Source organism: Anomaloglossus baeobatrachus, chromosome 6, assembly GCF_048569485.1.
Source record: "Anomaloglossus baeobatrachus isolate aAnoBae1 chromosome 6, aAnoBae1.hap1, whole genome shotgun sequence".
Taxonomy (NCBI): domain Eukaryota; kingdom Metazoa; phylum Chordata; class Amphibia; order Anura; family Aromobatidae; genus Anomaloglossus; species Anomaloglossus baeobatrachus.
This window is the reverse complement of record NC_134358.1, coordinates 42,681,938-42,709,644: the sequence shown is the minus strand read 5'-3', so window position 1 is coordinate 42,709,644 and position 27,707 is coordinate 42,681,938. Positions and strand designations below refer to the sequence as shown.

Here is a 27,707-nt window from a genome sequence, read left to right as displayed (position 1 = left end):
ATTATCCTCGCCCCTTTAGCTGACGCGTTCTGGTTGCCTGGTAACCCCTGGCGCTCAGTGCTGCTGAGGCTGAGGTTCGGCTCCGCCCTTCTCGTCCATCCTATGATACAATGTATCAGGGATTGGCAGACGAATCCATCCTATAGAGGAGAGTGGGGGGGAATGGCCAGGAGAGCTGGTGATTCAGTGTGACCGGGTGAGCGCACACCCCCTGCATGTAACCAGACCCAGTGCATCCAGGTGCGGGCTGTCACACTGCGCCGTGTTCACACCTGCCTGCTGCTCAGCGCTTCTCCTGCTTCCTCATAAACAGACATTGTTTTTTTATATATATATTTTTATTTTAAAGAATTTCAAATATTTATTTTTCATTTATTTTTTATATTTTAGGATATATTTTATTTTTTCCTTAATTTGAATTTGTTCACTATTTGAAGTCTCCGGACACCGGGTCACATACAGCGGAGGATGTGGACCTTCCTGGGGGTGGCCACCTTCACCTATGTGTACAAGAAGTGTGACGAGCTGCTGAGCTCCCCCCGGCTGGAGCTGCTGCTGGCCCTACTGGGGGGCTGCACTGTGGGGCTGCTGCTCTCCGCCATCCGCTACCGGGGAAGAGGGCAGACCCCAAAACAAGGGGCTGCGGGGATCATCTCAAGGATACTGAACCTCAATGGGACCCAGAAAATGGGGAAAGTGGAGGAAAACGGGGAGACACAGGTAAGAAAATGAATCTATCCCTCTATCTATCTATCAATCTATCTATCCCTCTATCTATCTATCTATCTATCCCTCTATCTATCCCTCTATCTATCAATCTATCTATCCCTCTATCTATCTATCTATCTATCCCTCTATCTATCCATCCCTCTATCTATCTATCTATCTATCTATCGATCCCTCTATCTATCTATCTATCTATCCCTCTATCTATCCATCCCTCTATCTATCTATCAATCCCTCTATCTATCCCTCTATCTATCTATCTATCCCTCTATCTATCTATCTATCCCTCTATCTATCTATCTATCCCTCTATCTATCTATCTATCTATCCATCCCTCTATCTATCTATCTATCCCTCTATCTATCCATCTATCTATCTATCTATCTATCCCTCTATCTATCTATCCCTCTATCTATCCATCCCTCTATCTATCCATCTATCTATCCATCTATCTATCTATCTATCCCTCTATCTATCCATCCCTCTATCTATCCACCCCTCTATCTATCTATCTATCTATCTATCTATCTATCTATCTATCTATCCCTCTATCTATCTATCTATCCCTCTATCTATCTATCCCTCTATTTATGTATCTATCTATCCCTCTATCTATCAATCCCTCTATCTTTCTATCTATCTATCTATCCATCCCTCTATCTATCTATCTATCCCTCTATCTATCCTTCTATCTATCCCTCTATCTATCTATCCCTCTATCTATCTATCCCTCTATCTATCTATCCCTCTATCTTTCTATCTATCTATCCCTCTATCTATCCCTCTATCTATCTATCTATCCCTCTATCTATCTATCTATCTATCTATCTATCTATCCCTCTATCTATCTATCCCTCTATCTATCCCTCTATCTATCCATCTATCCCTCTATCTATCTATCCCTCTATCTATCTATCCCTCTATCTATCTATCAATCCCTCTATCTATCTCTCTTTCTATCTATTCCTCTATCTATCTATGTCTCTTTCTATCTATTCCTCTATCTATCCTATCTATCCCTCTATCTATCTATCTATCCCTCTATCTATCCCTCTATCTATCCCTCTATCTATCCCTCTATCTATCTATCTATCTATCTATCTATCTATCCCTCTATCTATCTATCTATGTCTCTTTCTATCTATCTATCTATCCCTCTATTTATCTATGTCTCTTTCTATCTATCCCTCTATCTATCCCTCTATCTATCCATCTATCATCTATCTATCCCTCTATCTATCTGTCTCTTTCTATCTATCCCTCTATTCCTCTATCTATGTCTCTTTCTATCTATCCCTCTATTTATTCTTCTATCTATCTATAATCTATCTATCTAAAGATCTATCTCTCTATGATCTTTATCTATTCATCTGTCTATCTAGAAATCTTATTTATCTATCCCTCTCTAGCTATAATCTATTTATTTATCTATCCCTCTATCTATTTATCAATCTATCTCTATATATCTATCTATTATCTATCTAGTATCTCCATTAATCTGTCTATGTAGGAATCTTATCTATTCCTCTATTATCTCTATTTATTTATGTCTCTATCTAGGAATCTTATCTATCTATCTATATATCTATTTATCCTATCATCTATTTATTTATCTAGCTGTCCTTCTATCTATCTATTTATCCCTCTATTATTTATCTAGTTATCTATCTATTTGTCTCATTGTTACATCTATCATTATCTATTGCTCTATCTGTCTAAATATATCTATTTATCAAAACATGTTGTATCCATCTACTATCTATCTGTAGTCCAGCACTATGTGTAAGAAGTATGTACAGGACACGAGTTCCATACTATAACACTGAGCTGTCGTCTCCCGGTGTGACGTCATGTTGTGCAGAATATCTGTACATCCGTATACTCTGTAGTATCACCGGTGTTCTGAGCTCTGGTCAATGAGTTTTAATGAGACGGAAAGCGGATAATGTTCTCACCGGTGAAGATTATTCTAGAAATCAGGAGTCTCCGGAGATTACTGTGCTAAGCTGTGAGCTGCTGCCACAAGCTCTCTCCATGTAGGCTTCTGAGTATAAATATATACATCTTGTGACAATTAATTTCATATAAGTCTTATTTACAGAGCCATAAACACATTAGTATTTATTAGTCATATTTAGTACCATATCCCTCTATCTATCTAATATTTATCTAAATATCTGTCTACATATCTTATTTCTAGCTAATCTTTATTTTCTTAATCTATCTCTTCCAATATGAAAAATAAGGAGCTTTTCATTAGCCTATGTGGCATTTCACTTCCACAACAGAGAAAGGTTGTGGCTGCGCTAATAAAAAGCCCCTAATTTTTCATATTGGATTGGAGTGCTACTTAGTTTTCTACATATATTGCATTGGACCAGATGGTATGTGTCCAAAGAACTTTGTATATATAATGTGATATATAGTCTTTGATGCTGCTTCATTATATCTTTTTTTCCTTTCCTTTCTTTTCTTCCTTCTTTCTGATTTTTTTATCTTCTTTCCATTCTAAGGCCCCTTTCACATTGCGCTTTTACGTACGTTCAATGGTCCCGTTGGGCATCCGTCCAACCGCCCCTCCCCCACCCCGCAAACCGTGTTTCGGACCCATGCGTCAACAGCGCCATTGACTATAATGGAGTAGACTCCGTTAGCGTGTGTTCTGTCTTGTACCATATTTGTTTTTTGCAGGCGAACACCCGAACGTAGTCGACTTAGTCAACGTAGCCCTACCTATTTCTATGCATTTAGCCTGGATTCCCCATTATTTTCTCTGCATTTCCTGTAGTGACTTCCTTTTTGGTCTATAAATCCACTATAATCCCTATATTTATATCACGCTAACCCGTTCTCTACGCTCTGCAAACAACGTCCAACTAACATCTACACTAATTCGAACCGCCCACTCCTGGATCCAAGACTTCTCCCGAGCTGCACCAATCCTCTGGAACGCTCTACCCCAAGAAATTAGGACAAATCACAACGTACTCAGCTTCAGATGCTCCCTAAAAACGCATCTTTTTAGGGCGGCCTATCACACTCCCTAGCCAAACTAAATTCACATAGTCCTTCCACAACTTCTCAGAACATAACTCCCCAGCATCTCAAAGTTTTGGCTGTCTGGTTCAGGCAGACTTTATCTATGCCCTATTTTTTTTCAAATGGCTGGATTGTCGTTGTAAATAAGCACTTGTACCTCGTCCCCCCCACACCTCATTGTACATTGTAAGCTCTCATGAGCAGGGTTGTCTTTTTTTGCGCTAATCTCATAGTATTTCCTATAACTGTTTATATATGAACTTCCTGAATTGTAAAGCCCTGCTTAATATGGTGGCGCTATAGAAATAAAGATTTTATTATTATTACTATTATTATATTTGTTCCTTTATTACGGAGTCACAATCTCTCAGGAGGCCAGCCTCTGTCTACTGCTGCTCACGCAGGGCTGTCGCTGTCCCTGTGATGTAGAAGCTGCACAGTTGGAGCGGTGTGTAGTGTCACGCTACATTACAGCAGCTGATTATACCGGTCGGACAAGTTACTTTAACCATATGGACAGATTTATCGAGAATATCGGGAGCTATCATGGCCATCTTGCTTAATGTAGGGAAAATCTATGATTTGGTTGGGACTTTAAAGCCATATTAGAGAAAAGTGTAATTAATAATTGGAATACTATTCCCTTTTTTTTGCAGAGAAAAACTAACAATCACTTGCGCTTGTCCACTGAGAGCAATGGCACTGCAGTTTCCGCCAGGCAAGCTGCTGATGGTCCCGATGTCATCATTGTGGGCTCCGGTGTCCTGGGATCAGCTCTCGCTACAGTATTATCCAGGGATGGAAGGAGGGTGGCCATCATTGAGAGAGATCTGAAGGAGCCAGATCGTATTGTGGGCGAATTACTGCAACCTGGAGGGTATCAAGCCCTGAAGGATCTTGGGCTTGGCGGTAAGTAATCACCCTAGAAATCTGGTACTGGCAAGATCGGAAATGCTTTATATACATAGGGATTTGATACAGAAATCAGAGCAAGACAGATCTGTAAGTGCAGATTGGAGGGAGATACTATGTTTATCAGAACACTGCAGGATTTGTTGTCGGTTAGGCGGCTTTCACACTACGTTTTTTTAACATCTGTCATGAACGTTTTTGTAACGCAAAAACGGATCCAGTGCAAATGCGTTTTTATTTCAATGCATTTGCAATGGACTCGCGTCAACATGCGTTCACCTGCGTTTGCGTGCGTTATAGTAAGGATCCAGCGAGTTGCAGTTTTTTAACTTTTTTCAAAAACGCTACTTGTAGCGTTTTTGAGCTGCGTCCAAATACTGCAAATTGCTGGATCCTGACTAAACAGCATGCAAACGCATGTGAACGCTGGCATGCTGATAGACAGGATCCTGCTTGCTCTACTGAGCATGCACAGAAACCAGCCTCGGGTGATCAGTCCCTCTCTCCACCTCCCTCCCCCTCTCTCCACCTCCCTCCCTCCCCCCCTCTCCCTCCACTCTCCCCCGCCTGAGAGCGGAGGACACTCGTAACCAAGGTAAACATCGGGTAACCGCGGTCTTAGTTACCCGATGTTTATCTTGGTTACACGTGCAGGGAGCAGGCAGCCCGGCTCCTAGCAGCTGCAGATGCTCGTAACCAAGGTAAACATCAGGTATCCGCGGTCTTAGTTACCTGATGTTTACCTTGGTTAGGTGTGCAGGGAGCAGGCAGCCGGCTCCTAGCAGCTGCAGACGCTCGTAACCAATGTAAATATCGGATATCCAAGCAAGTTACCCAATGTTTACCTTGGTTACAAGCCTCCACAGCTGTTAGATGTCGGCTCCCAGTCTTTCACGTTCAGTTCCCCTCACTCCCGATCACATGACCCCAATGCTCGCCCATAAACTTAAAGTGACAGGATCCTGCAAAATAACACATGCGTTTGCATGCGTTTTTCTTTGCAAAAACAGGATCCGCTTTTGCAGCAAAAAACCCCGTTAATGACGCATGTTAAAAAAACGTAGTGTGAAAGCAGCCGTAGCGTAGAATGACTGTTCAAACTAAGCACAGCCGCTTAGTGCACTATTCATAATTCTGAACAGTTTGGTGCACCATCGCACCTACTTGCTACCCCTCATTCGTGTACACACTCACATTATGGTCTCCTTTCAGATGCAGTAGAAGGTGTGGATGCCCATGTGGTTCATGGATACATCGTTCATGATATAGAAAGTAAAGCAGAAGTGGAGATCCCGTACCCCATGAATGAGGAGAAGCAGCTGCAGTGCGGCAGGGCTTTCCATCATGGTCGCTTTATCATGGGGCTCCGCAAGATGGCCATGGCAGAACCCAAGTAAGTGTCCAAACCAATATTTTTTACCAAATCATATTTCCCTCTTTATTTTCTTATTTGTGGTTTTCGGGAGGATCGCTTTGTGACATGTGCCTTCAAATCATGAGTGAGCGCCTGTAGATTTTCATGTTTTGGAGGTCATGTCGATTAAGAGGTTTTTTTAGTGATCATCAGCAGATTTAGGCTTGCTGGTGGATCACAAGCGTTTGTAGATCAGTAGATTTTTGTGGGTTTGTATATGGTGTTTTTGGTGATTACAAGAGATTTTTTGTTTTATGGGTTCATCTTCTGGGCCTTCGCTGCCCAGAGGAAATTAACTTTATTCCCCCTGCTAGCATTTGGTTTTCAGTCATAGGGGCGGCACCGACATGGCTTCAGTTATTGCTCAGTCTAGTGACTGGTGGCTGTGACCACACTCCTCGCACTGAGTGACAGTTCACTCTGCATTAGAGACAGTTGTCAGTCAATGCCAGGAGTGCGCTCACAGCCAAAGCTCACTATACACTGAGCGGTGACTGAATCCATTGCTGGCACCGCCCCTATGACTGGAGGCCAAATGCTGCCAGGCTCCAAGTGTGGGGGCTATTAATCTGCAGATTAACCCCATACCTGCAGGTTAATAGCGTTTTTTTACTTAGCAGATTCCCTTTAAGAAGCCTCTAGCTCCAGAGTTTGAAAATCAGAAAGTGAGCTAACAATCAAGCTAAAGAGGCCAGAGCAGGGCAGGGAAACAAGCTCAGGAGGCAATACATCTTTAAGTGCTTACTCAGGGAAAGAGCACTTAACACCTCATTTCTCATTTGTATATGTATTAACATGCTAACTACTTGGAAATGCAGCAACAGAAAGTGAGCTATCAATCAAGCTAAAGAGTCAATAGCTGGGAGGAGAAACAAGCTTAGGAGGCAATATCTCTTTAAGTGCTATAGCACTGAAAAAGCACTTAAAACCTCATTTGTATATGTATTAACATGCTAACTACTTGGAAATGCAGCAACAGAAAGTGAGCTATCAAGCTAAAGAGTCAAGAGCTGGGAGGAGAAACAAGCTTAGGAGGCAATATCTCCTTCAGTGCTTTAGCACAGAGAGAGCACTTAACAGGTGATTTGTATATGATTTAACATGCTAATTATTTGAGAATGCAGCAACAGAAAGTGAGCTATCAATCAAGATAAAGAGACAGGAGCTAGGTGGAGAAACAAGCTTAGGAGGCAGTACAACTGTAAGTGCTGTAGCACAGAAAGCGCACTTAACACCTCATTTCTATATGAATTAACATGCTATTTAGGCCCTGTGCGCATGCTGCGGATTTACTGCGGCTTTTGCCACGGATTTGCCGCGGAATGGCGGCAGAAAATGTGTCTAACATTGCTGCAGTCATTCCCTGGCAAATCCTATGGGTTTTAAAAAATGCTGTGCGCACACTGCGTTTTTATAAACCCTTGGATTTACCCGCGGATTTTCCGCTGCGGAATTAATGAGCATGTCACTTCTTTTCCGTAGGTATCTGCTGGTTTTGCCATAGATAATGGTAAAAACCGCGGGGACCAACTTGCGGAAAATCCACGCCAAATTGCGGCAAAAAGGCGGGTGCGGTTTTACTGAGGTTTTTACCGCGAGTGGGGGATTCTTTCATAGGGTCCGTTTTTTTTCTCAAGAAAAATGCACTTTCTAGTGCGCACATAGCCTTACTCGGGAATGCAGCAACAGATTGAAGTATTGATCTGTCAACATCTTCTAAGAAGACTTGCGAGCCCATATATGCGATTTGGGGAGTTTTATGTTGCTGACAGATTCTCTTCAGTTTTCGAGTGGGTGTACGTAAATCAGATTTTTTTGGAATTTGTTAGACAGTTTATATACTTTGTTCTAATAGATCACTGCAGAGTGCGTATATTTTCTTTTCTGGACTTTATGATTGTAAACAAGGATTTTTGGAGATCATGAATCATGATCAAGTGTCTGTGCATCTGAAGATCATGAGCGAGTATGTGTACATCAGATATTGTTTGTATTTACAAATAAGTGTCTGTAGATCATTTGTTTGCACTGCAGCAGATGTCTGTAAATCTGTTGTTTTTAGAGATCAGGAGCAAGTGACGATCGGGTGATCACGAGCGAGTGTCTGAAGGTCAACTGTTATATATTGATATGATATTTTTGGCAATATCGCCTTTATAAACATTGTGTCTTACCTTGGTGACAGAACAATTCTCGCTTGTTTTGCAGCACTCAGTACATCGAGGGGACCGTGATGCAATTAATGGAAGAAAATGACACCGTTGTAGGAGTGCAGTACAGGGACAAAGAAACTGGAGATGTGAAGGTAGGGTGCGGGTGACGGGCTGCTGAACATACCAGAATTGATAATTAGGCCTGCTACAATGATGGTGAATGTTTGTTTATTTTGCAGGAGATCCGTGCGCCTCTGACAGTCGTCGCTGATGGAGTTTTCTCCAAATTTAGAAAAGATTTAGTTACTGGACAGGTCACCGTGTCCTCCCATTTTGTGGGATGCATTTTAAAGGTAAATACTTTAATATTCAGCCATCAAGGGAGAATCTACTTCCTCGGCTTTGTCACTGACACATGATTTTAATTAGACATTTGGGGGCAAAATGAGCAACAAATAAGCGGCTTCCATGTCCTTTTCCCAACGATTCTGTCATGAGTGTGTCACGGCCTGATGTGATCTCAGGAAGATCTGGGATCGGAAGGTCGCAGCATATTGTTGATTGCAGATCTGCGTTAATGCCCTCTCGTTGTTTACCCTGAGTTAGAACGTATTCCATCTGGCAATGAAGGGGTTAAGGTTCATTTCTATCCTGCAGTGATGTAACAGGTAGCTGTAATCTCAGCTGCAGTCACTCCCTTCTGTTATAAATATCCACTCCTCCCTATTCCAGCTGTAGCTCATACCTATGCTGTCCACTTTGAAAGAGTTGTCTGTGGAGAAGCTGACGTGTCGTGTCTGTTGCAGCTGAGAAGCTCCTGCTGGAGAAGCTGTAGAATGTTATTTGTTGTGTCTTGCCCACCTGTTTGTCTTACCGTCTTCGTTTTATCTTATTGCAGTGGTGAGACTAACATCTCACTGGCCTTCAGTAGTCAGGGTGGGTTCAGGGCCAACAAGGCCCTAGGCATGTGACGGCACACAGGGAATGGACCCGTCTAGGGACATTAGGGAATGCAGGGATCAGCCTCAGTTGAGTGTTAAGAGGTGATTCCACTTCCCTTTCCTTAGAGCCAGAGTCTTTCATTGTATTGCTACTCTGGTGTTCTCTCTGGGTTGTGCCGTTCGCCGGGGAGTCTTCTCGTACCTGGCCTCACACCTGCAGTCACATCTTGACAGATACAGCCTTCTCTGATCTTTCTCCCATGCAGCTGTTAGTGAGCTGACATTATGATGCCATCTGTGGTATAATTTTGGCTGTACTGTATATGGCCTCTTCCACACGAAAACCATGCACGTTTTGCACGGACATGTAAAAGGTGCGTATTGCCCTCCGTGTGCCGTGATTTTGGCACACGTGTGTTCTCCGTGTGCTATCCATGATAACACACGGAGAACAGAAACTTTCTGCTCACCTGTCCCTGGCGTTGTTGTCCATGATGCTGATCTACAGTCTCTGACTCCCCATTGCTGCTGCTTCCGATCCTCTGTACCATGCATATGCAATGAGCGAGGGTCGGAAGCAAGTGACAGCAGCGGCAGAGACGGCGTGTATCAGCACACATATCAGCTGTTTTCAACAGCTGACATGTGTGCCTACATGTTACGAGTGGAATCGCATTCCACCCGTAACATAAACCTCTTACATCTCGCTGCCAAAGTCTGGCAGGGAGATGTATATACGCGCGGTGAAGATTTTCACTTACCGCCGCCCCCACTGGAAGTCACGTGAGTGATCACGTGACTTTCGGTGGTTGCCAACGTAGCACAGGGTCATGTGATAACGCCTGCAGCTATGACGTTTCACTTTCGTTTTCCCTCGGCACGGAGCAGAGGGAAACAGGAAGTGACTGGATCTGCTGTTTACAGCTGTATAGCTGTGATCAGCAGATAGATAAAGCGATCGGATTGCTGATCGCTATAGCCCCCTAGGGGGACTAGTAAATTAAAAAAAAAAGTAAAAAAAAGTTTTAAAAAATAAAAAAAAAAAAACCTAAAAGTTCCAATCACCCCCCTTTACCCCCCTTTGAAAATTAAAGGGTTAAAAATTAAATAAATATACACATATTTGGTATCGCCGCATTCAGAAATGCCCTATCAAAATATAAAATCAATTAATCTGATTGGTAAACGGCGTAGTGGCAAAAAAATTCCAAACGCCAAAATTACTTTTTTTTTGGTCGCCGCAAGTTTTACGCAAAATGCAATAACAGGCAATCAAAACGTAGCAGCTGCGCAAAAATGGTACTATCAGAAACTTCAGCTCGATACGCAAAAAATAAGCCATAGATCCCAAAAAATGAGAACTCTACGGGTTTCCGAAAATGGCGCAAAACGTACGCCACTTTTATTGGACAAGCTTGTGATTTTTCTTTGACCCCTTAGATACAAGTAAACCTATACATGTTTGGTGTCTACAAACTCGCACCGACCTCAGGCATCACACCCACACATCAGTTTTACCATATAGTGAACACAGTGAATAAAACATCCCAAAAACTATTGTGCCATCACATTTTTTTTGCAGTTTTTCCACACTTGGAATTTTGTTGCTGTTTTCCAGTACACCGTATGGTAAAACTTATGGTTTCATTTAAAAGTACAACTTGTCCCGCAAAAAACAAGCCCTCATATGGCAAGATTGACGGAAAAATAAAAAAGTTACGGCTCTCGGAAGAAAGAGCAAAAAACAAAAACGGAAAGTGCCCCGGGGCTGAAGGGGTTAATGGGTCTACGTGTGCCCGTGTTTCCGTTACGTGTGAAAACGGACATCACACGAACCGGAGACACGGATGTGTGAAGGAGGCCTATAAGAAGTCTATAAGCATAGTGGCTATTAAAAGTCTACATACCCCTGGTAAAATAGCAGTTTTTTTCATGTAAAAAAAAATTGTGCCAAGAAGAAACATTTTCAAACTTTTTCCACCTTTCCTGTTTTGCTTTGGGGTCTGCCCTCTGATTTTCCATTTTTTTAACCATTTTGTAGATAACTTAGCAATACTTAAGCAATAATTCCACTTTTGAAACATTTGACTTTTTTTTTTTTTTTTAATTTCAGGATTCTCCACAATTTAAAGCCAATCACGCAGAGCTCGTCCTTGCCAATCCCAGCCCTATCCTAATATACCAGATTTCGTCCAACGAGACCCGAGTCCTAGTCGACATTAGAGGAGAAATGCCAAAGAACCTCAAAGAATATATGCTGGAGAACATCCTGCCCCAGCTCCCTGGTGAGGACCATAGTCATAGATACGTCACAGCTTCCTGGCGAGGACCATGGTCATAGATATTTCACAGCTCCCTGGTGAGGACCATAGCCATAGTTACGTCAAAGCGTACTGGCGAGGACCATGGTCATAGATACGTCACAGCTCCCTGGCAAGGACCATATTCATAGATGCGTCACAGCTTCCTGGTGAGGACCATGGTCATAGATATGTCACTTGTTCCTGGTGAAGCCCATAGTCATAGATATGTGACAGTTTCTTGGTGAGGACCATGGTCATAGATACATCACAGCTTCCTGGTGCGGACCATTGGCCTATGTCACAGCTTCCTGGTGAGGACCATAGTCATAGAGAAGTCACAGCTCCTTGATGAGGACCATGGTCATAGGTACATCACAACATCCTGGTGAGGACCATGGACATAGATAAGTCACAGCTCCCTGGCAAGAACCATGTCATAGATATGTCACAGCTTCCCGGTGAGCACCATATTCATAGATAAATCACAGCTTCCTGGTGAGGACCATGGTCATAAGTACGTCATAGCTTCCTGTTCAGGACCATGGTTATAGATATGTCACTTTTTCCTGGTGAGGACCATAGTCATAATTACGTCACAGATTCCTAGTGAGGACCATGATCATAGAAATGTTACTTATTCCTGGTGAGCACCATAGTCAAAGATATGTCACAGCTTCCTGGTGAGGACAATGGTCATAGAGAAGTCACAGCTTCCTGATGGGGACCATAGTCCCAGATATTTCGCAGCTTCCTAGTGAGGACTATGGGAATAGTTGCATCACCACAAAGTCTGCACTAATACCTTTGCCAGTTTCTCCTCTAATTAATTATCCTTTACTTTATTAACCTGTCATTGCCCAGTATAGGATTTACCAGGTGCATTACTAGGTTAATATCATTATGGAACCTGAACAAGTAGAATAATCCAATGTTACTTTCCTGCAGAACATTTACAAGATCCTTTCCATTTTGCTGTTGAAAATGACCGACTGAGGACAATGCCGGCCAGCTTCCTCCCACCTACACCTGTCAACAAAAAGGGTAAGTTTTCACTTTCATAGATCCACTAATGGTGATACTGGTTTATATGGCTTCCTAGAAAGTAGACCGGTTGGTTGCAATGTCGTACTGTATGAAGTGAGTGCTGATTTAGGACTACGCAGCAATTTTTGGCCACCACCACAAGCAGGGCTGGATTTCTGTAGACTTTTTGATCGTGGCCGATTCTGCTCTTACTTCACACAGGCACGTGTCACTAGGTAGCTCTAGCTGTAGACATGATGACTAAAACCCATTGTCTCTTGTGTTTGTGGGGTGCAGGAGTGCTGCTCTTGGGAGATGCCTACAACATGAGGCATCCGCTGACCGGGGGCGGAATGAGCGTTGTCCTGAATGATGTGAAGATTTGGAGAGATCTTCTACAGGATCTGCCAGATCTGAACAAACATTCGCAAGTCCTACAGGTGAGCACCACACTTATCAATATTGTTTTGATTTATCCTGTAATTTCCTCCAAACTTTAAGGCGGGCTTTGCCCGTTGCGACATCGCAAGCCGATGCTGCGATGTCGCACGAGATAGTCCCCGCCCCCGTCGCAGGTACGATATCGCGTGATAGCTGGCGTAAATTATCGCTACGCCAGCTTCACATGCACTCACCTGCCCTGCGACCGTCGCTCTGGCCGGCGACCCGCCTCCTTCCTAAGGGGGACGGGTCGTGCGGCGTCATAGCGACATCACACGGCAGGCGGCCAATAGCGGCGGAGAGGCGGAGATGAGCAGGATGTAAACATCCCGCCCACCTCCGTCCTTCCGCATAGCCGCCGGCGGCAGGTAAGGAGATGTTCCTCGCTCCTGCGGCTTCACACACAGCGATGTGTGCTGCCGCAGGAACGAGGAACATCGTACCTGTTGTGGCACCGGCATTATGGAAATGTCGGTGAATGCAACGATGATACGATAACAACGTTTTTGCGCTTGTTCATCGTATCATCTAGCATTTACACAGTACGATGTCGAAAGTGACGCCGGATGTGCGTCACTTTCGATTTGACCCCACCGACATCGCACGTGCGATGTCGCAACGTGCAAAGCCGCCCTTAGACTCTATACAAGACAGGTATTGTCTTATTCATCTATTACCAAGAATGGGCTGTCTGTTGGTAATCCGGGCATCCTTTGTAAGACCAGGGAGACAGTCTGACTTCACACGGGGCCAATAACTATTCCCATAATAGGAGTGGGGCCAGGTCACCTGTGGCTAAAAGGTGCAATCTGAATACGCAAATGAATGCTTCTTTTAACCCTTACATGACTCACAGAAACTTTTGTGGAACCAGATTTTTTTTTTTATAAAAGCAAAAAGAAATGCACAATCTTGTTGCATTGGCTCTAAATTTGGATTGCCACGCTGAGGATATTTGTTGCCAAAAGTACTGCAATATGTCCCGTTTATCTGAAACAATCCGATTTATATGAATGGGTGTAGCTGATCAAAATCTGTACCACATTAAATTTACAAAAAGGAAAGAAGTCCAGCTCACCGATCAGCTGATAGCTGTTAGATATAAATGTCCTGCGCACGGAATGGTCTGGCCACCAGGTAGAAAGTTAGAAAGAAAAATTCCAGTGATGTCCAATACAAATACTTCACTTTGTTAGAAAATTCTTAAAATCCAGCATAACAGCTCATGATATAGATCTCAGTGAGAACTACGCGTTTCGACGCTAGGTCTTAGTCATGTACTGCAGAACATGACTAAGACCTAGCGTCGAAACGCGTAGTTCTCACTGAGATCTATATCATGAGCTGTTATGCTGGATTTTTTTTTAATTCTTTATTTAACCATAAACATAGAATCATTCCAAACTGAATCAAATACAATACATTTCACATCCATTGTATGACATTTTTATAACAGTCTGACTTTAACACATGAAAATTCCAACATCTTGACCCCTCCATGTTTACCCAAAAAAAATTTTTGTAATACGGATTTACCCGACTAAATTAAGAATAAGAGAGGAAAGAAGAGTCAGTCAGGAAAGATGAAACAGGCAACGAGTAGAGGAGGAAGACACAAAAGGGAGAGGGGGTGGGATGGAGGAGACACTGGGACACAAACGAACACAAATCAGAGATCCACCTTTTCAGATCACTTCCGTCCCACGTCATCAGTAGACCCCCCCCCTCAATCGGGAGGTATCCATGTGCCGTAATCGTTAGAGTATTTAAACTCAATCCAGGAGAACCATGTCTTGTGAAAGGCCTCATATCTGTCGTGGAGATACGCCGTCAAGTCCTCCATGTACAACAGTTCGTTCACCCTGTGTGCCCACATTGATAACTTCGGCGGGGAAGAGGATCTCCACCCCAGAGGGATACACGTTCTGGCGGCCATCACCAGAAAGCTTAACAGAGACACTTTATATGCACGGACAGAGGACTCAGATAATTGGAGAAGGAACAGTTCCAGGCCCAGGGTCTGCGTGTATCCAGTCACATGCCTGATCACTCCCCGTACGTTATTCTGGATTTTAAGATTTTTGTAATAAAGTGGAGTATTTTTATTGGACAGCGCTGGAATTTTTTCTTTCTAACCTTAAATTTACCCTACGGGACAATTCAGCAGCAAAAATATTGGCAGCAAAATCCATATCGGTATAATCTACATTGGTTTCATTGCAGAAACGCCACTTATTGGCCATCGTTTTCACCTTCCGCAGTGTAAATTTACCCTTTGGCCCTGTACGCATGGTGCAATTTTTGATGCGTTTTTGGTGCAGTTTTGGGAGCAGTTTGTTGCCCAAATCTGCATGTCTAACCTTATGCCAGCAAAGCCTATAAGAAATCAGAAAGGCTGTGTGCACATTGCTTCTTTTTTCCTTGCAGATTTTGGTGCAGAGAAAAGAAGCAGCATGTCAATTCTTTGGCTTTTTTGACCTGCGTTTTGCCATTGAAATCAGTAAAAAACACATGGGCAAAAACACACCAAACTGCTCCAAAAACACACCAAACTGCAGCAAAAACGCATGCATTTTGATGCGTTTTTCAGCCAGAAGTGCGTTTTCCGCTGAAGGCACAAAACTGCATCGTACGCACAGGGCCTTAGGGTTTGGTAACGTCATCCACAATGCTGCTACTGTGATAAGATGTGGATAAACTTCTCACAAATTCATGCTGGAATATCCACAGAATGTTTGCTACATGAGAAAATATCCTCATATCAATCTCACCTGGATTCATACTTTTGTATTATGCTTTTATTTTGCACATAAGCAATTTTCCTGCAGTGACGTCTTACGCCCTAATATTTTTCAGGCCAAACAGCAGTTTTACTGGTCGAGGAAGAAGTCGCATTCTTTCGTAGTGAACGTTCTGGCTCAGGCCCTGTACGAGCTCTTCGCAGCTACTGATGGTGAGTGGAAACTGCAGAGACACAAGATGTGATGGGATGGAGACAGATGTAAGGGCTCCCAAAAAATTTAGGTTTCCAGCCTCAGTGCTCACCCAGAGCCACATTGTATTGATTAGATATGGCCCCCAATGAGCTATCCTGTGCCGTCCCGTTTTAGCTTCCATGACAATTAGTGTCCCCCAATGAAGGCTCTGAGAAAGGGATTTTACAGTGAGTACCAAAAATCCTCTGTTTTTTTTATTTTTGTAACTTAAACACATGCATTGGGGGATAACACATTTTTTTCAATTGGGTTTCATTAAAAATGTTACTCTGTTTGCCTTCTGCATCCTCTGTCTATTGCCTGGTGCAGAATGAGTTAACTGAAAATCTGTCAGTCAGCTCAATCAGATTGAACAACGCGAGAGATTGTAACTTTTCTTTCTTATCGTTGAGCTCTTACCCACGACTATATTTCTTTATCGTTCCTATGGGAGACCCAGACCATGGGGTGTATAGCTACTGCCTCCGGAGGCCACACAAAGTTACTACACTCAAAACGTGTAGCTCCTCCCTCCTAGCATATACACCCCCTGCTAGCCAGACCTAGCCAGTTTCATGCTTTGTGTCAGGAGGATCACACACACACATGCATCCTTTTTTGATTTTTCATTTTTTCTAAAGATTTGGAAGAAAAGCGGGTCCACTGGACCCCCGGCATGTCCCTTCACACCCCCCTGGGGCGGTGCTGTTAAGGTTGACTTCAGGGCAGAAATCCCTTCATGCCGCGCTCCTTCAACATCCCTTAGGGGCTCTGGCTTGAAGTTAGAGCCAACACGGTTCTCACTGCCTTGCAGGAGACCGGCCTCCATCCGCAGCCCTTTGGCAGGACCCTGCTGGACGGAGCACTGGACCCCCACCCCACCAGGGACTGGACCCTGCGTCTCAAAGCTAAGTATAGAGACGTTATTTAAGGGTCCTTCTGCAATGTGGGGCACTTTTATTGGTGGGACAGTGATTTTCTTTGATAACGCTGCTTTTTAATGTGTTTCCGGCCGGTTCCACAGTTTTTACTGAGAACCGCGCCGACGATGCCTGATTGTCGGCCGCCCTGCACAGGGGGGGACACTCCTTGTTGAGGAGATGATTCCCTCCCCTGTACATCTCCTTAGCCCTCCGTTCCCGCTCCTGCGTTAACCCCCGCCCCCCCCCTCACTCTGGCGCCATTTTCTCAGCGTTCTTAGTACGCTGATCGGCGCTGGCTGCTCTGCAGTGCAGAGGGGGGGGATATCTGGCTGGGGGTCCAGGCTTGGAACCCGGGGGGGCACTCACAATAGCGGCCTGATAAGTCACAACCTCTGGTTGTGCACTTTTTATACACTATCAGGGCATTCTGAAGGGGTTAATTCTTTATTACAGAACCTCTTCCTCAGCAGCATGTCTCACTAGGAGCAAAGCTCCAAGGCTGTAATATTGCCTGAACCGGCATAGATCATACTGTAATGGTTCTTATGTGGTGGTGCCTCAGCCTGGAGTCTTCCCCAGGCTGAACCCCTGTCTTGGGTATTCTAGACAGAGCCCCCCACCTCTGCAGCAGGTCTCACAGAGCGAGGCTGCAGGCTGTTTTTATTATCCACTGCTGGTAGTCTCGTACGGCTCGAGCTCCTAACCACTGTGGCCCCTCAGCTTGGGGGCTCATTCATGGTCCCCCCAGCTGCTCCGCGTTCGGTGGCTGACCCCTGGGGGAATCTGTTTTCCAGGGGTCGGCTGTCCCGGCATCTGCTGAGCATGCAGCCCCCTTCTCAGGGCGTTTTCTGCTTGCTCAGCAAAGCTCACAGACCCCGTCCTCCTGACAGGGAGACGCAGGGTCCCCTGTCCTCCCCGTCCCGCAGCTCTGATACGAGCTGACTCACTGGACGAGGAGGATGTCTCTACCAGGGGCTCGGACGCTACTTTAGGTACTTTGATCCGTCCGTAGGTGACGCGGATGCGGATAATTGGATTGTGTCCATTATTCTATTGGGCCTCCATCCGCCGGTATCAGGGCAGTATTCCCCGCTGGCAGAAATGCATCAGTATACCTTTAACAAGACGAAGAGTGTGTTCCTTAACCACTCCAGTTTTCAGCCCGCTGCGTCCAAGCCCACAGCCTGTCCTGCAGATCCCACAGCGGGATTCTGCTGCCTGTTTTCCCTCCCATCGGAGGTGATCAAGGAGTGTACTCATTCGCCAAGGGTGGCCACTCCGGTGTCTAGACTTTTAGCCCGGATAGTTGTATCAGTGGCTGACGGCACCTCTATAAGGATCCCACGGTACATTAATTTTGTACTGGACCTCAATCCGCCGGAGTTACCTTATCTAGGTGAACACAACGTGTGTTCCTTAACCACTCCAGTTTTCAGGCCCCTGTGACCAGCCCAGAGTCCGCTCTGACAGTCGCTTCCTATGAAGCGTGATGCTGAGGACTGTTTTTCCCATGTCCAATGGTAGTCAAGAGGTGGGCTCATTCACCTCAGGTGGCTCAGCCCGGACCGTTATGTCAGTGGCTGATGACTCCTCAGAGGAGAGGCATTCCCTCATAGGGACTCTTTGCCCAAGACGGTTGCCTGAACTTCCAGACTTCAGTCTTTTCATCCTCTGCCAAGTCTGCCATGCGGGACACCGCACGGCGGTGGTTTTGACTACTTTCCTCGCTATCCGCAGGCTCCTGTTCGGAAATAGAAGGCAGATGCCTCTATAGAGGTTCCTTCCTGGGCTCCCCTTTGGGGGGACCAGTCTCTTCGGAACCAACTGGATGACATTTAGGAAACTCTCGGAGGGGAGAGTTCTTCCTTGCCACCAACAGGGTATCTGTCCAGGGCAGGAATCAGTTGAGGTTTCGGTGGTTCCGTTCCTCCATCTGATCGTCCCCTAGCTCGGCCTACGTTCATAGAACCAATTGGCTTGAAGCTGCGTCTTCAAAAGACCGCAGGAGATGCTGCCACTCAGTCAGCTTCCTCCGGGCTATCTAGCCGCCAACCTCCTCCTGGTCGGTGGCAGGTTCTCTCCACTTGGCGACGTATGGTTCTAACACGTCTCCGTTCAGTGGGGGCGGGATTATATCTCCCATGGCTACGGGATGGAATTCTGTCCACCCGCCAAACAGATTTTTTCTGTCACCTCCTTCCGGCTCCAAGACTTCTCAGGCCGTGGCATTTCTTGCAGGCCAATGGAGTAATTGTACCGGTTCCCGACTAGTAACGGTTCTGAGATTTTTGTTTAAATCTATGTCTAGTCCCCGAACAGGGCGGTGCCTTCCGACCTGGATCTTAGCTTTTCAAGCATGGTCAGGTGTGGCGTTTTCACATGGAGTCTCAGTCTTGTTCCGTGTGTTTTTTCACCGGATCAATCAAGAACCCAAGGAGATTCCCTAGCAGCCATCGGCATTGGAGATGCCTTTCTGCAGGGGTCAATCGCAGTTTCACACCAGCGTTGACTACGTTTTGCCATCGGAGTGGTCCAATTTGTGGCTCTTCCCTTAGGGTTAGCCACGGCCCCTCGAGTATTCTCATGGGGCTGCTGTGATTAGGGTCCTGCACCCCTAGGGATTGGCAGTGATCGTTTGTCCTGGACGGCCTTCTTCGGGGCTTCATCCAGTGCAGACTCTTAGCAGAGTACTTCGCTTACTCTCGCCACTCTAACCTATTCGGGTGGCTTGTCATTCTGTTCAAGTCCAGTCTGAATTCGAACCAGAGGTTCTCAGGGACGCAATTCGAGACTCTGTCGGCTCTTGTGAAGCCGCTCTTAGTCGTTCAGTAGTCTCTCCGCTGGCGGTCGACGTCATTCTATCAGACACCAAATACAGGTGCTGGTCAGACGGTGGCGTCAATGGAAGCGATTCCTTGCCCAGTTTCTCCTGCGTCCTCAGACTGGATGTTTCCCGCTGTACACGCGAACTCCCTCCTTCCACGGGGTGGTGGTTTTGCCACTGACCGGGGGCTCGTTTGCAGTGGTGGTTTCGGCCACTCTGTCTCGGGGACGCTCCTTCCTGCCCCCGTCCCGGGTGATCCTCACCAGGGTGCTGGTCTTTCCGCCTTGGGAGCAGTATATCCCCACCGCGGAGCGCAGGGCGCTTGGACTCTGTCCGAATCAGCCCTCTAGATCAATTGGCTGGAAATCAGAGCTGTATTCTAGCTCTCTAAGCCTTCACCATCTTTGGGCGGCTAGGCACATTCGAGTTCAGTCGGATAACGTGACAGCGTTTTCCTACATCATCTTCCAGAGCGGGACACTCAGCCGCCTGGCAATCTTAGCGCCTCAACATCCTTCAGTGGACAAGGGACTCCTAGTCCACCGTAGCCGCAGCCCACATCCTATGTCAAGACTGCGAGGCAAACTATTTCAGCTGTCCAACCGTGGTCCACAATCCTCAGGTTTTGCAGTAGACACACTGGTTCATATTTGATCCCAGCTTCGTCTCTACCTCTTGCCCAGAGTCCTGCGCAAGATCAGTAAAAAAGGGGGCCGTCGGGTCATTCTCTTACTCCAGACTGACCCAGGCAGGCTTGGTATCCTGACCTGCTCCTTTTGTCCGTTGGGTTGCCATGGCATCTTCCGGACCGTTCAGACTTTTTCTCAAAGGTCCGGTTTTTCCGTCAGAATTCTGGATTCTCAGATTGACGGCGTAGCTATTGAGTCCTGGATCTTGGCGACTTCTGGTATCCTTCCTGAAGTTGTCTTCCGCTATGACTCGAGCTCCAAGGTGTCCTTGGACCTTTTTAGCCTTGCCGACCCTCCTGTCCCTTCCACAGTCCGGTCTACAGCTAGGACTATCCCTCATTAACGGACAGGTCTCGGCTCTGTCAGTAACTGCCAGCGGCGTATTGTCCGGCTGGCTCCGGTGCGCCCCTTTAAGGGCGCGTCTCACATCGTTCCGCCTTTCCGGCGGCCTATGGAGCCTTGGGACCTTAATCCGGTCCTCCCGGTTCCCGGAAACCCCCCTTTGCGCCTCTTAGGGAGGTTTCTTTGTTTCATCTCTCACAGAAAGTAGTCTTTCTAGTGGCTATAATTTCCCGCCAGGGAGTTCTGGCTGCACTCTCTGAGTAACCCCCTTCTTGGTCTTTTGCATCAAGACAAGGTGGTCTCCGTCCGATTCCGGACTTTTTTCCCTAAGGTGGTTATAGCTTCCACCTTATCCGGGGCAATTTTCCTGCCTTCATTTTGTCCGGCTCCTGTTCATCGCTTTGAGGAAGCGTTGCATATCCTGGATCTGGTGCGGGCCCCCCGGATCTATGTGTCTCGCACCGCCGTTATTAGGCGGTGCACCTCTCTCTCTCTGGTACTGACTGCTAGTCAGCGTAGCGGTCTCTCGGCATCTAAGCCGACCCTGGTTCGTTGGCTTAGGTCGGCCATTTCCGAGGCCTACAAGTGTACTCAAGTGCCTTCCCCGCCGGGGATCAGAGCACATTTGATCAGACCTGTCGGTGCCTTTTGGGCTTTCAGGCACCAGGCTACGGCTCAGTAGGTCTGTCAGACTGCAGCTCGAATTAGTCTGCATACTTTTTCGAAGCTCTATCCAAGGCATGCTCTTGCTTTGGCAGACGCGGGCTTCGGCAGACGCATCTTTCAGGCGTCTGTCGCCCATTTGTGAAGTTGGGTTTTCCTGCTTCTCAGTTGTCTGTTTATTCCCACCCATGGACTGCTTTAGGACGTCCCATGGTCTGGGTCTCCCATAGGAACGATAAAGAAAAAGAGAATTTTGTTACTTACCGTAAATTCTTTTTCTTATAGTTCCGTCATGGGAGACCCAGCACCCTCCCTATTGCCTGTTGGCAGGTTTCTTGTTCCGTGTGTCTTCACCGGCTGTTATTGTTGTAGACAGAGGTTCCGGTTCTGCCGGATTTTACTCCGTCTCTTCTTGTGGGTGGATGTCCTCCTTCAGCTTTTGCACTAAACTGGCTAGGTCTGGCTAGCAGGGGGTGTATATGCTAGGAGGGAGGAGCTACAAGTTTTGAGTGTAGTAACTTTGTGTGGCCTCCGGAGGCAGTAGCTATACACCCCATGGTCTGGGTCTCCCATGACGGAACTATAAGAAAAAGAATTTACGGTAAGTAACAAAATTCTCTTTTTTTGGATTGAGTGCGGTCTGTAGAAAAAAACACAAAATACACGAACAGCACTAGCACCAATGTTATTCAATGGGGCTGTGCAGATAAGTGGTTTTTGTTTTTTTAATTGAAGCCTGCACTCGTTTCTTCCATAAATCGGATGGGTCTCGTCCATTCAAGTCTATGGGTGCACAAAACAGAAATTGGATACATATGGGGCCACAGTATAGCATCCATATTGACGGATACATTGTAATTCTGTGGCATGGGAAAGTGTAAATGGTTCCGTAAATGATCAGTAGCTGCTGTAAAAAAAAAAAAAAAAAAAAAAAAAAAAGACTGTGAACAGTGAGAAAAAAGTCATACCAATTTTCTAAATAAAACTGACTATTTTTTTTTATACAGTCATGTGAGCTTTTTTCTGAGCTCCTCTCTGCTGATTTATGACCACAGACCACATCAAAGTTGAATGTGGCAGGAAGCAAAGAACCTGTAAAAGCAAAACCACGCAAATGCTTTAAGAAACCCAATTGCCAAAACTATTTTTAGTCACAAATAGATGCATTTAAGAATATGTGTGTATGTATGTATATATATATATATATATATATATATATATATATATATATATATATATATATATATATATATATATATATATATATATATATATATATATATATATATATATAAAATATATATATATATATATATATAAATATTTATATATTATATATATATATATATATAAAATATATATATATATATATATATATATATATATATATATATATATATATATATATATATATATATATTAATATATATATATATTATATATTAATATAAATATATATTATATATATTTTAATATAAATATATATATATATATATATATATATATATGAGGGGCGATCCAAAAGTAATGATAATCAATAATAAACACAATGAATATATTAAAAACATATATATATATATATATATTTTACTACATAGTCTCCTAACAAGTCTATACATTTAGTCCATCTCTTTTCTAAACTTAGAATTCCCTTCGAAAAAAATTCTTGATCTTGACCCTCAAAAAAATCCCCAACAGCGGTTATCACGTCGTTATTGTCGTCAAATTTCTTGCCCCGGAGGTGTTCCTTGAGGCGAGGAAAGAGAAAGAAGTCACTGGGGGCTAGATCTGGCGAATAGGGAGAGTGTTCCACCAGTTTAAAGCCCGCTTCTTGAATGGTTGCCATGGCAACTGCAGCTTTGTGAGCCGGCGCGTTATCTTGGTGAAACAGCACTCCAGCCCGCAGTTTGCCGCGCCTTTTCTCCTTGATAGCCTCCCGCAATCTTCTTATTTGTTCTGCGTAGTAGGAGCCCATAATAGTGGCTCCCTTCTCCAAATAGTCCACCATAATAATTCCTTTAGCGTCCCAAAAAACGGACGCCATAACCTTCCCTGCTGAGCTTGACACTTTGAATTTCTTCGGCGTCGGTTCGTCGGCTCGTTTCCATGTCATCGATTCTTGTTTAGTTTCGGGTCAAAGTGGTGGATCCAGGTCTCGTCCATGGTCAAAAAACGTGACCAAAAATTCACCTTGTCTGCTTGTAACTTTTCGAGATTTGCTATTGAAATGTCAACTCGTTTTTTCTTTTGCTCGTCGGTTAACATTTTTGGCACCCAACGCGCGGAGACCTTTCTCATATGCAATTCTCTTGCAAGGATTCTTTGAATACTGCCATATGAGATCCCTGTGACCTCAGCTACATGCCTGACAGTCACTCTTAGATCTGCCGATACAATTTCTTCAACTTTTTTCACGTTTTCTTCATTGAGGGACGTGGATGGGTGTCCTTCACGATTTTCATCTTCCGTCGATGTTCTTCCCAGCTTAAATTCCTTGGCCCAGCGTGCAACTGTGGAATATGGAGGAGAAGAGTCCCCCAATGTTTCCACCAAGTCGCTGTGTATGTCTTTGGTAGTCATTTTATTCAAGCAGAGGTATTTGATGACAGCTCTGAGCTCGTTTTTTTCCATTTTGATGTTCACTCCTCTACAGTTCATATTCAAATTAATGTAGCTCCCGGGAATCGTGGCCTATTTAAGTGATTTTTTTTTTACTGCACTAGTGGGTACCTAAGAGAGAAGAAAACATTTTATTTTAATTTCTGTGTGCAATAGAAATAACCGATTATCATTACTTTTGGATCGCCCCTCGTATTGTCTCCTAAGGTAGACAACGCCCTTCAATAAAAAGGACTGAGGATAGATAATGAGTGACAATGCAAGTAATCTCCTTTTTATGACCACATCAAAGTTGAATGCGGCTGCATGCAAAGAACCTGTAAAAGCAAAACAATGCAAAATTTTTAATGTAACCCAATTGCAAAAATTATTTTTTAGCCACAAATAGATGCATTTAGGTAAAAACAAAATTAAATATTGTCCCCTAAGGTAGACAATGCCCCTTAATCAAAGGATTCAGGATTGATAAAGAGATTAGTGGCAGCCGAATTAACCCAACATGTTAATTTGTTTTAATCTACAGTTGCTTATTAGTTTTGAATACGATACTTCTTGCCCACAGACTCCGTGAACCAACTGAGAAGAGCCTGCTTTAACTACTTCAAGCTTGGAGGAGAATGTGTGGCCGGCCCCATAGGACTTTTATCTGTGTAAGTGACCCTATATACTATAAGGGGACACTCCGACTATGGGTAAACTTCACTGTCAGCATGCTAGGAGTTGAAGTTGCTTCACAATTAGAGAGCCACACACTGTCAGGGCATACTGAGAGTTGTAGTTTGACAACAGCTAAAAGTAACGACACCAGATATAATTAAGAATTTACCAGTTTTCTGAAATAAGAAAGTCGTAAACTTTCGCCTAAGCAGAAAAATGTTTCAACTATTTTCAATTTTGTGACATTCCTTTAAGGCTGCGTGTCCACGATCAGTGTTCGCAGTGTTTTGGATGCAGAGTGTTTTTACTGCATCCAAAATGCTGCGTTGAGCAGTACAAGCACAGTGGATGGATTTATAGAAATCTCCTGCCCACCGTGCTTCTTTTTCCCGCAGTGTAAACGGACATGCAGCGCAGTTTCCCGAGTCACAGCATGTCAATTTACGCTTGCGGAAATGTGTTAGAGATGAGCGAGTACCTAATCATTCGTACTCGCTATACTCATAACGAGTAGTGTCTAATATTCACGTATTCGTTCCAAATAGCATGTGCAATGCAAGTCAATGGGGAAAACTCGCACTGTAACAAGTAACCTGAATTCCGCCCTATTCGCTCTTCGCACGAATAGTACGGCATTCGGGTTATTCATTACTTTACAGGTTTTTCCCCATTGACTTGCATTGCACACATTATTCGGAACGAATATGCGAATATTAGATTGTACTCGTTAAGAGTATAGCGAGTACGAATAGTTAGGTACTCGCTCAACTCTAGTGACTGTTCTTGGCGGGAAAACACAGCGAAAATCCACGGCACTTCAAACCTTGATTGTAGGCACTGTCCACTGCATTCTCCTGCAGACAACACTTGCATCTCTGCAGGAGGGCTGATGACACTGTGTCCAGGACAATCTAATGTATAAAGCTGAGTGTGTGTGTGTGTGTGTGTGTGTGTCCACTAAAGCAGAGGTCCCCAACTCCAGTCCTCAAGGCCCACCAACAGTGCAGGTTTATGGGATTTCCTTAGTATTGCACAGGTGTTAATGTAATTACCTGCCCAGGTGCTGGTTCCAACAGCAGTGCAATGCTAAGGAAATCCTGAAAACATGCACTGTTGGTGGGCCTTGAGGACTGGAGTTGGGGAACCCTGCACTAAAGGAATCCGCACCGACACAATTACAATCACAAAATTTCACAGCCACCTCATATGACTCAGGGAACGTCATAGACTATGTTTTAAGGGGAAATTTGAAGCCTGCGCTTTACAGTTATTCGCAAAAAAACCCTTCTTACATTAAAATTAATGGAGCTGGGAACGGAGCTGTTATTATAGACTCCTATTATGGACAGAGAAAGAGATACACACACACACACAAATAGATAGAGACAGAGAGATACAGGCAGACAGGGAGAGAGAGAAACAGAGAGAGACACACACACACATACACAGACACACAGAGACAGGCAGACAGAGACGGACAGGGAGACACACAGAGACAGACAGGGAGAAACACACAGCTAGTTTACTATAAATTCCGATATATAAATTGCCATTATTTATAGATTTTTTTGCCAGTTTGTATCGAACATTGATTTCATATTTTGTTGTAGGGACAGGACAGATTTGCCTAATTTATTACCTCCTTGTATAATATACAGGCAGCTGAGTATAATGACTCCATTTCTCTTCCTGCAGAGTGTCCCCCAGACCGACGCTGCTCATCGGACATTTCTTCGCCGTCGCCTTTTATGCCGTCTATTTCTGCTTCAAGGCCGAGTCCTGGTTGACCAAGCCCCGCGCCATAATCCGAGGCGGCGCCGTCCTATACAGAGCGTGCTCCGTCATCTTCCCTCTCATATACTCAGAGATGAAACACCTGATCTTCTGAATCCAGACACAGAACAGTTAACCTTGCCCATCGAGGGCACAGTGAGGTGCGGCACCGGTGCCACCGCAGACTCGGGTCCCATCTGGTAATCAATGCTCCATATTGATCCTAATTTATACAAGAAGAATGCTAAGTTGGGCCCGATGGATTCCCGCTCACTCTCTGGCGGGGGGATCAGATCCGCTCCAAATCTGCGATCTGTGATGAGTAACGCAAACTATCTAAATCCTTACAGAACCCCAAACACCTTCATGTGCATTAATATATATATATATATATAAGGATCCTGCTGCCAAGAAGTGACACTTCGTAAAGGGACCAATGATTTGACATAGGCGATCATTACCTCCGACAATGCCGGAGCCTCCCTGTAATATTCATGGATGTTAATTCTCCTAATTATTTATTTAATTGTAAACTGTGGGCAGGAGCGAAGTCTAATAGCGGTGCCAGCAGATTCACTACAGTAGAAAAGGTGGCATCACACAAAGTGGCGTGAATCTTAGGCACCCGACTTTTTTTTTATATAACCACTAACATCCTGGGGCCTAACATCTCCGATCTGCCTGTAAGCGTAACTTCATCTATGTTTATCACTGGCTCAGTCGGCGAGGATTCTTCCTGGGCAATGGCCCCGATGCGTTTCGTTCCCTTGTGCCTCTTTGGACTCGTCTGAGCTGGTGTGGAGTCTCGGCCTAAGATGTAAATGGTTGATTTTTTGCATTCTTAACATTGCACATCGTTTCATTATCTGTGAAATTCCTAATATTCTATATGTCTGATAGCGGCAGAAAACGCGTCACTGAAGATATCAGTGGTCTAGAGGCAAATATTTTTGTACAGTACAATACACAATGTCTCGTGGACTTTCTTTTTTTTATATTTTATATTATGGAAAATTTTATGCAAAACAACAAAAGGCAACCAGAGTTGGTAATTTTACAAATTAAAATGGATTTGTGAAGAGTTTGGGAGTCGGTGTCGTAAGAAATGTCTGGGAACTAGTTATAGAATGGAGAAACTGACTGTAGGATTGTGCCGCCCTAGCAGCAGTCGGACTGCTCGGATCCGTGAGATGTTAGTGGCTCGAGTGGCCCGGGTCCGGGGCTCGACAGACACTTCGATGAAGGGAGGTTATTTACAGGGAAGAATATTCGTGAAGCCACCTGCGGTGT

The 27,707-nt window shown here is 44.6% G+C and overlaps 1 protein-coding gene across 2 annotated transcripts; it reads left to right on the top strand.

Annotated features, from left to right (window-relative positions):
• The first annotated feature begins 108 nt into the window (after nucleotides 1–108).
• Nucleotides 109–27,500, top strand: SQLE (squalene epoxidase). Of its 2 annotated transcripts, XM_075352884.1 has the most exons (12): nucleotides 109–196; nucleotides 391–720; nucleotides 4,422–4,674; nucleotides 5,890–6,070; nucleotides 8,300–8,396; nucleotides 8,484–8,597; nucleotides 11,299–11,470; nucleotides 12,434–12,529; nucleotides 12,809–12,951; nucleotides 15,809–15,905; nucleotides 24,550–24,637; nucleotides 26,340–27,500. In XM_075352884.1, the coding sequence occupies exons 2-12, from the start codon at nucleotides 469–471 to the stop codon at nucleotides 26,530–26,532; spliced, it is 1,686 nt and encodes a 561-aa protein (XP_075208999.1). In that variant the 5' UTR covers nucleotides 109–196; nucleotides 391–468; the 3' UTR covers nucleotides 26,533–27,500. The 2 variants fall into 2 exon arrangements, with proteins under 2 accessions (XP_075208999.1, XP_075208998.1); XM_075352883.1 differs by lacking the exon at nucleotides 109–196 and having other exon boundaries at nucleotides 206–720.
• Nucleotides 27,501–27,707: the final 207 nt, after the last annotated feature.

Excerpts from the sequence above, each read along its gene's own strand:
- SQLE (XM_075352884.1), top strand. The coding sequence starts at position 469 with ATGTGGACCTTCCTGGGGGTGGCCACCTTCACCTATGTGTACAAGAAG. Across the intron at positions 8,598-11,298 it reads TTGTGGGATGCATTTTAAAG|GATTCTCCACAATTTAAAGC; the intron begins GTAAATACTTTA and ends TTTTAATTTCAG. Across the intron at positions 11,471-12,433 it reads CATCCTGCCCCAGCTCCCTG|AACATTTACAAGATCCTTTC; the intron begins GTGAGGACCATA and ends ACTTTCCTGCAG.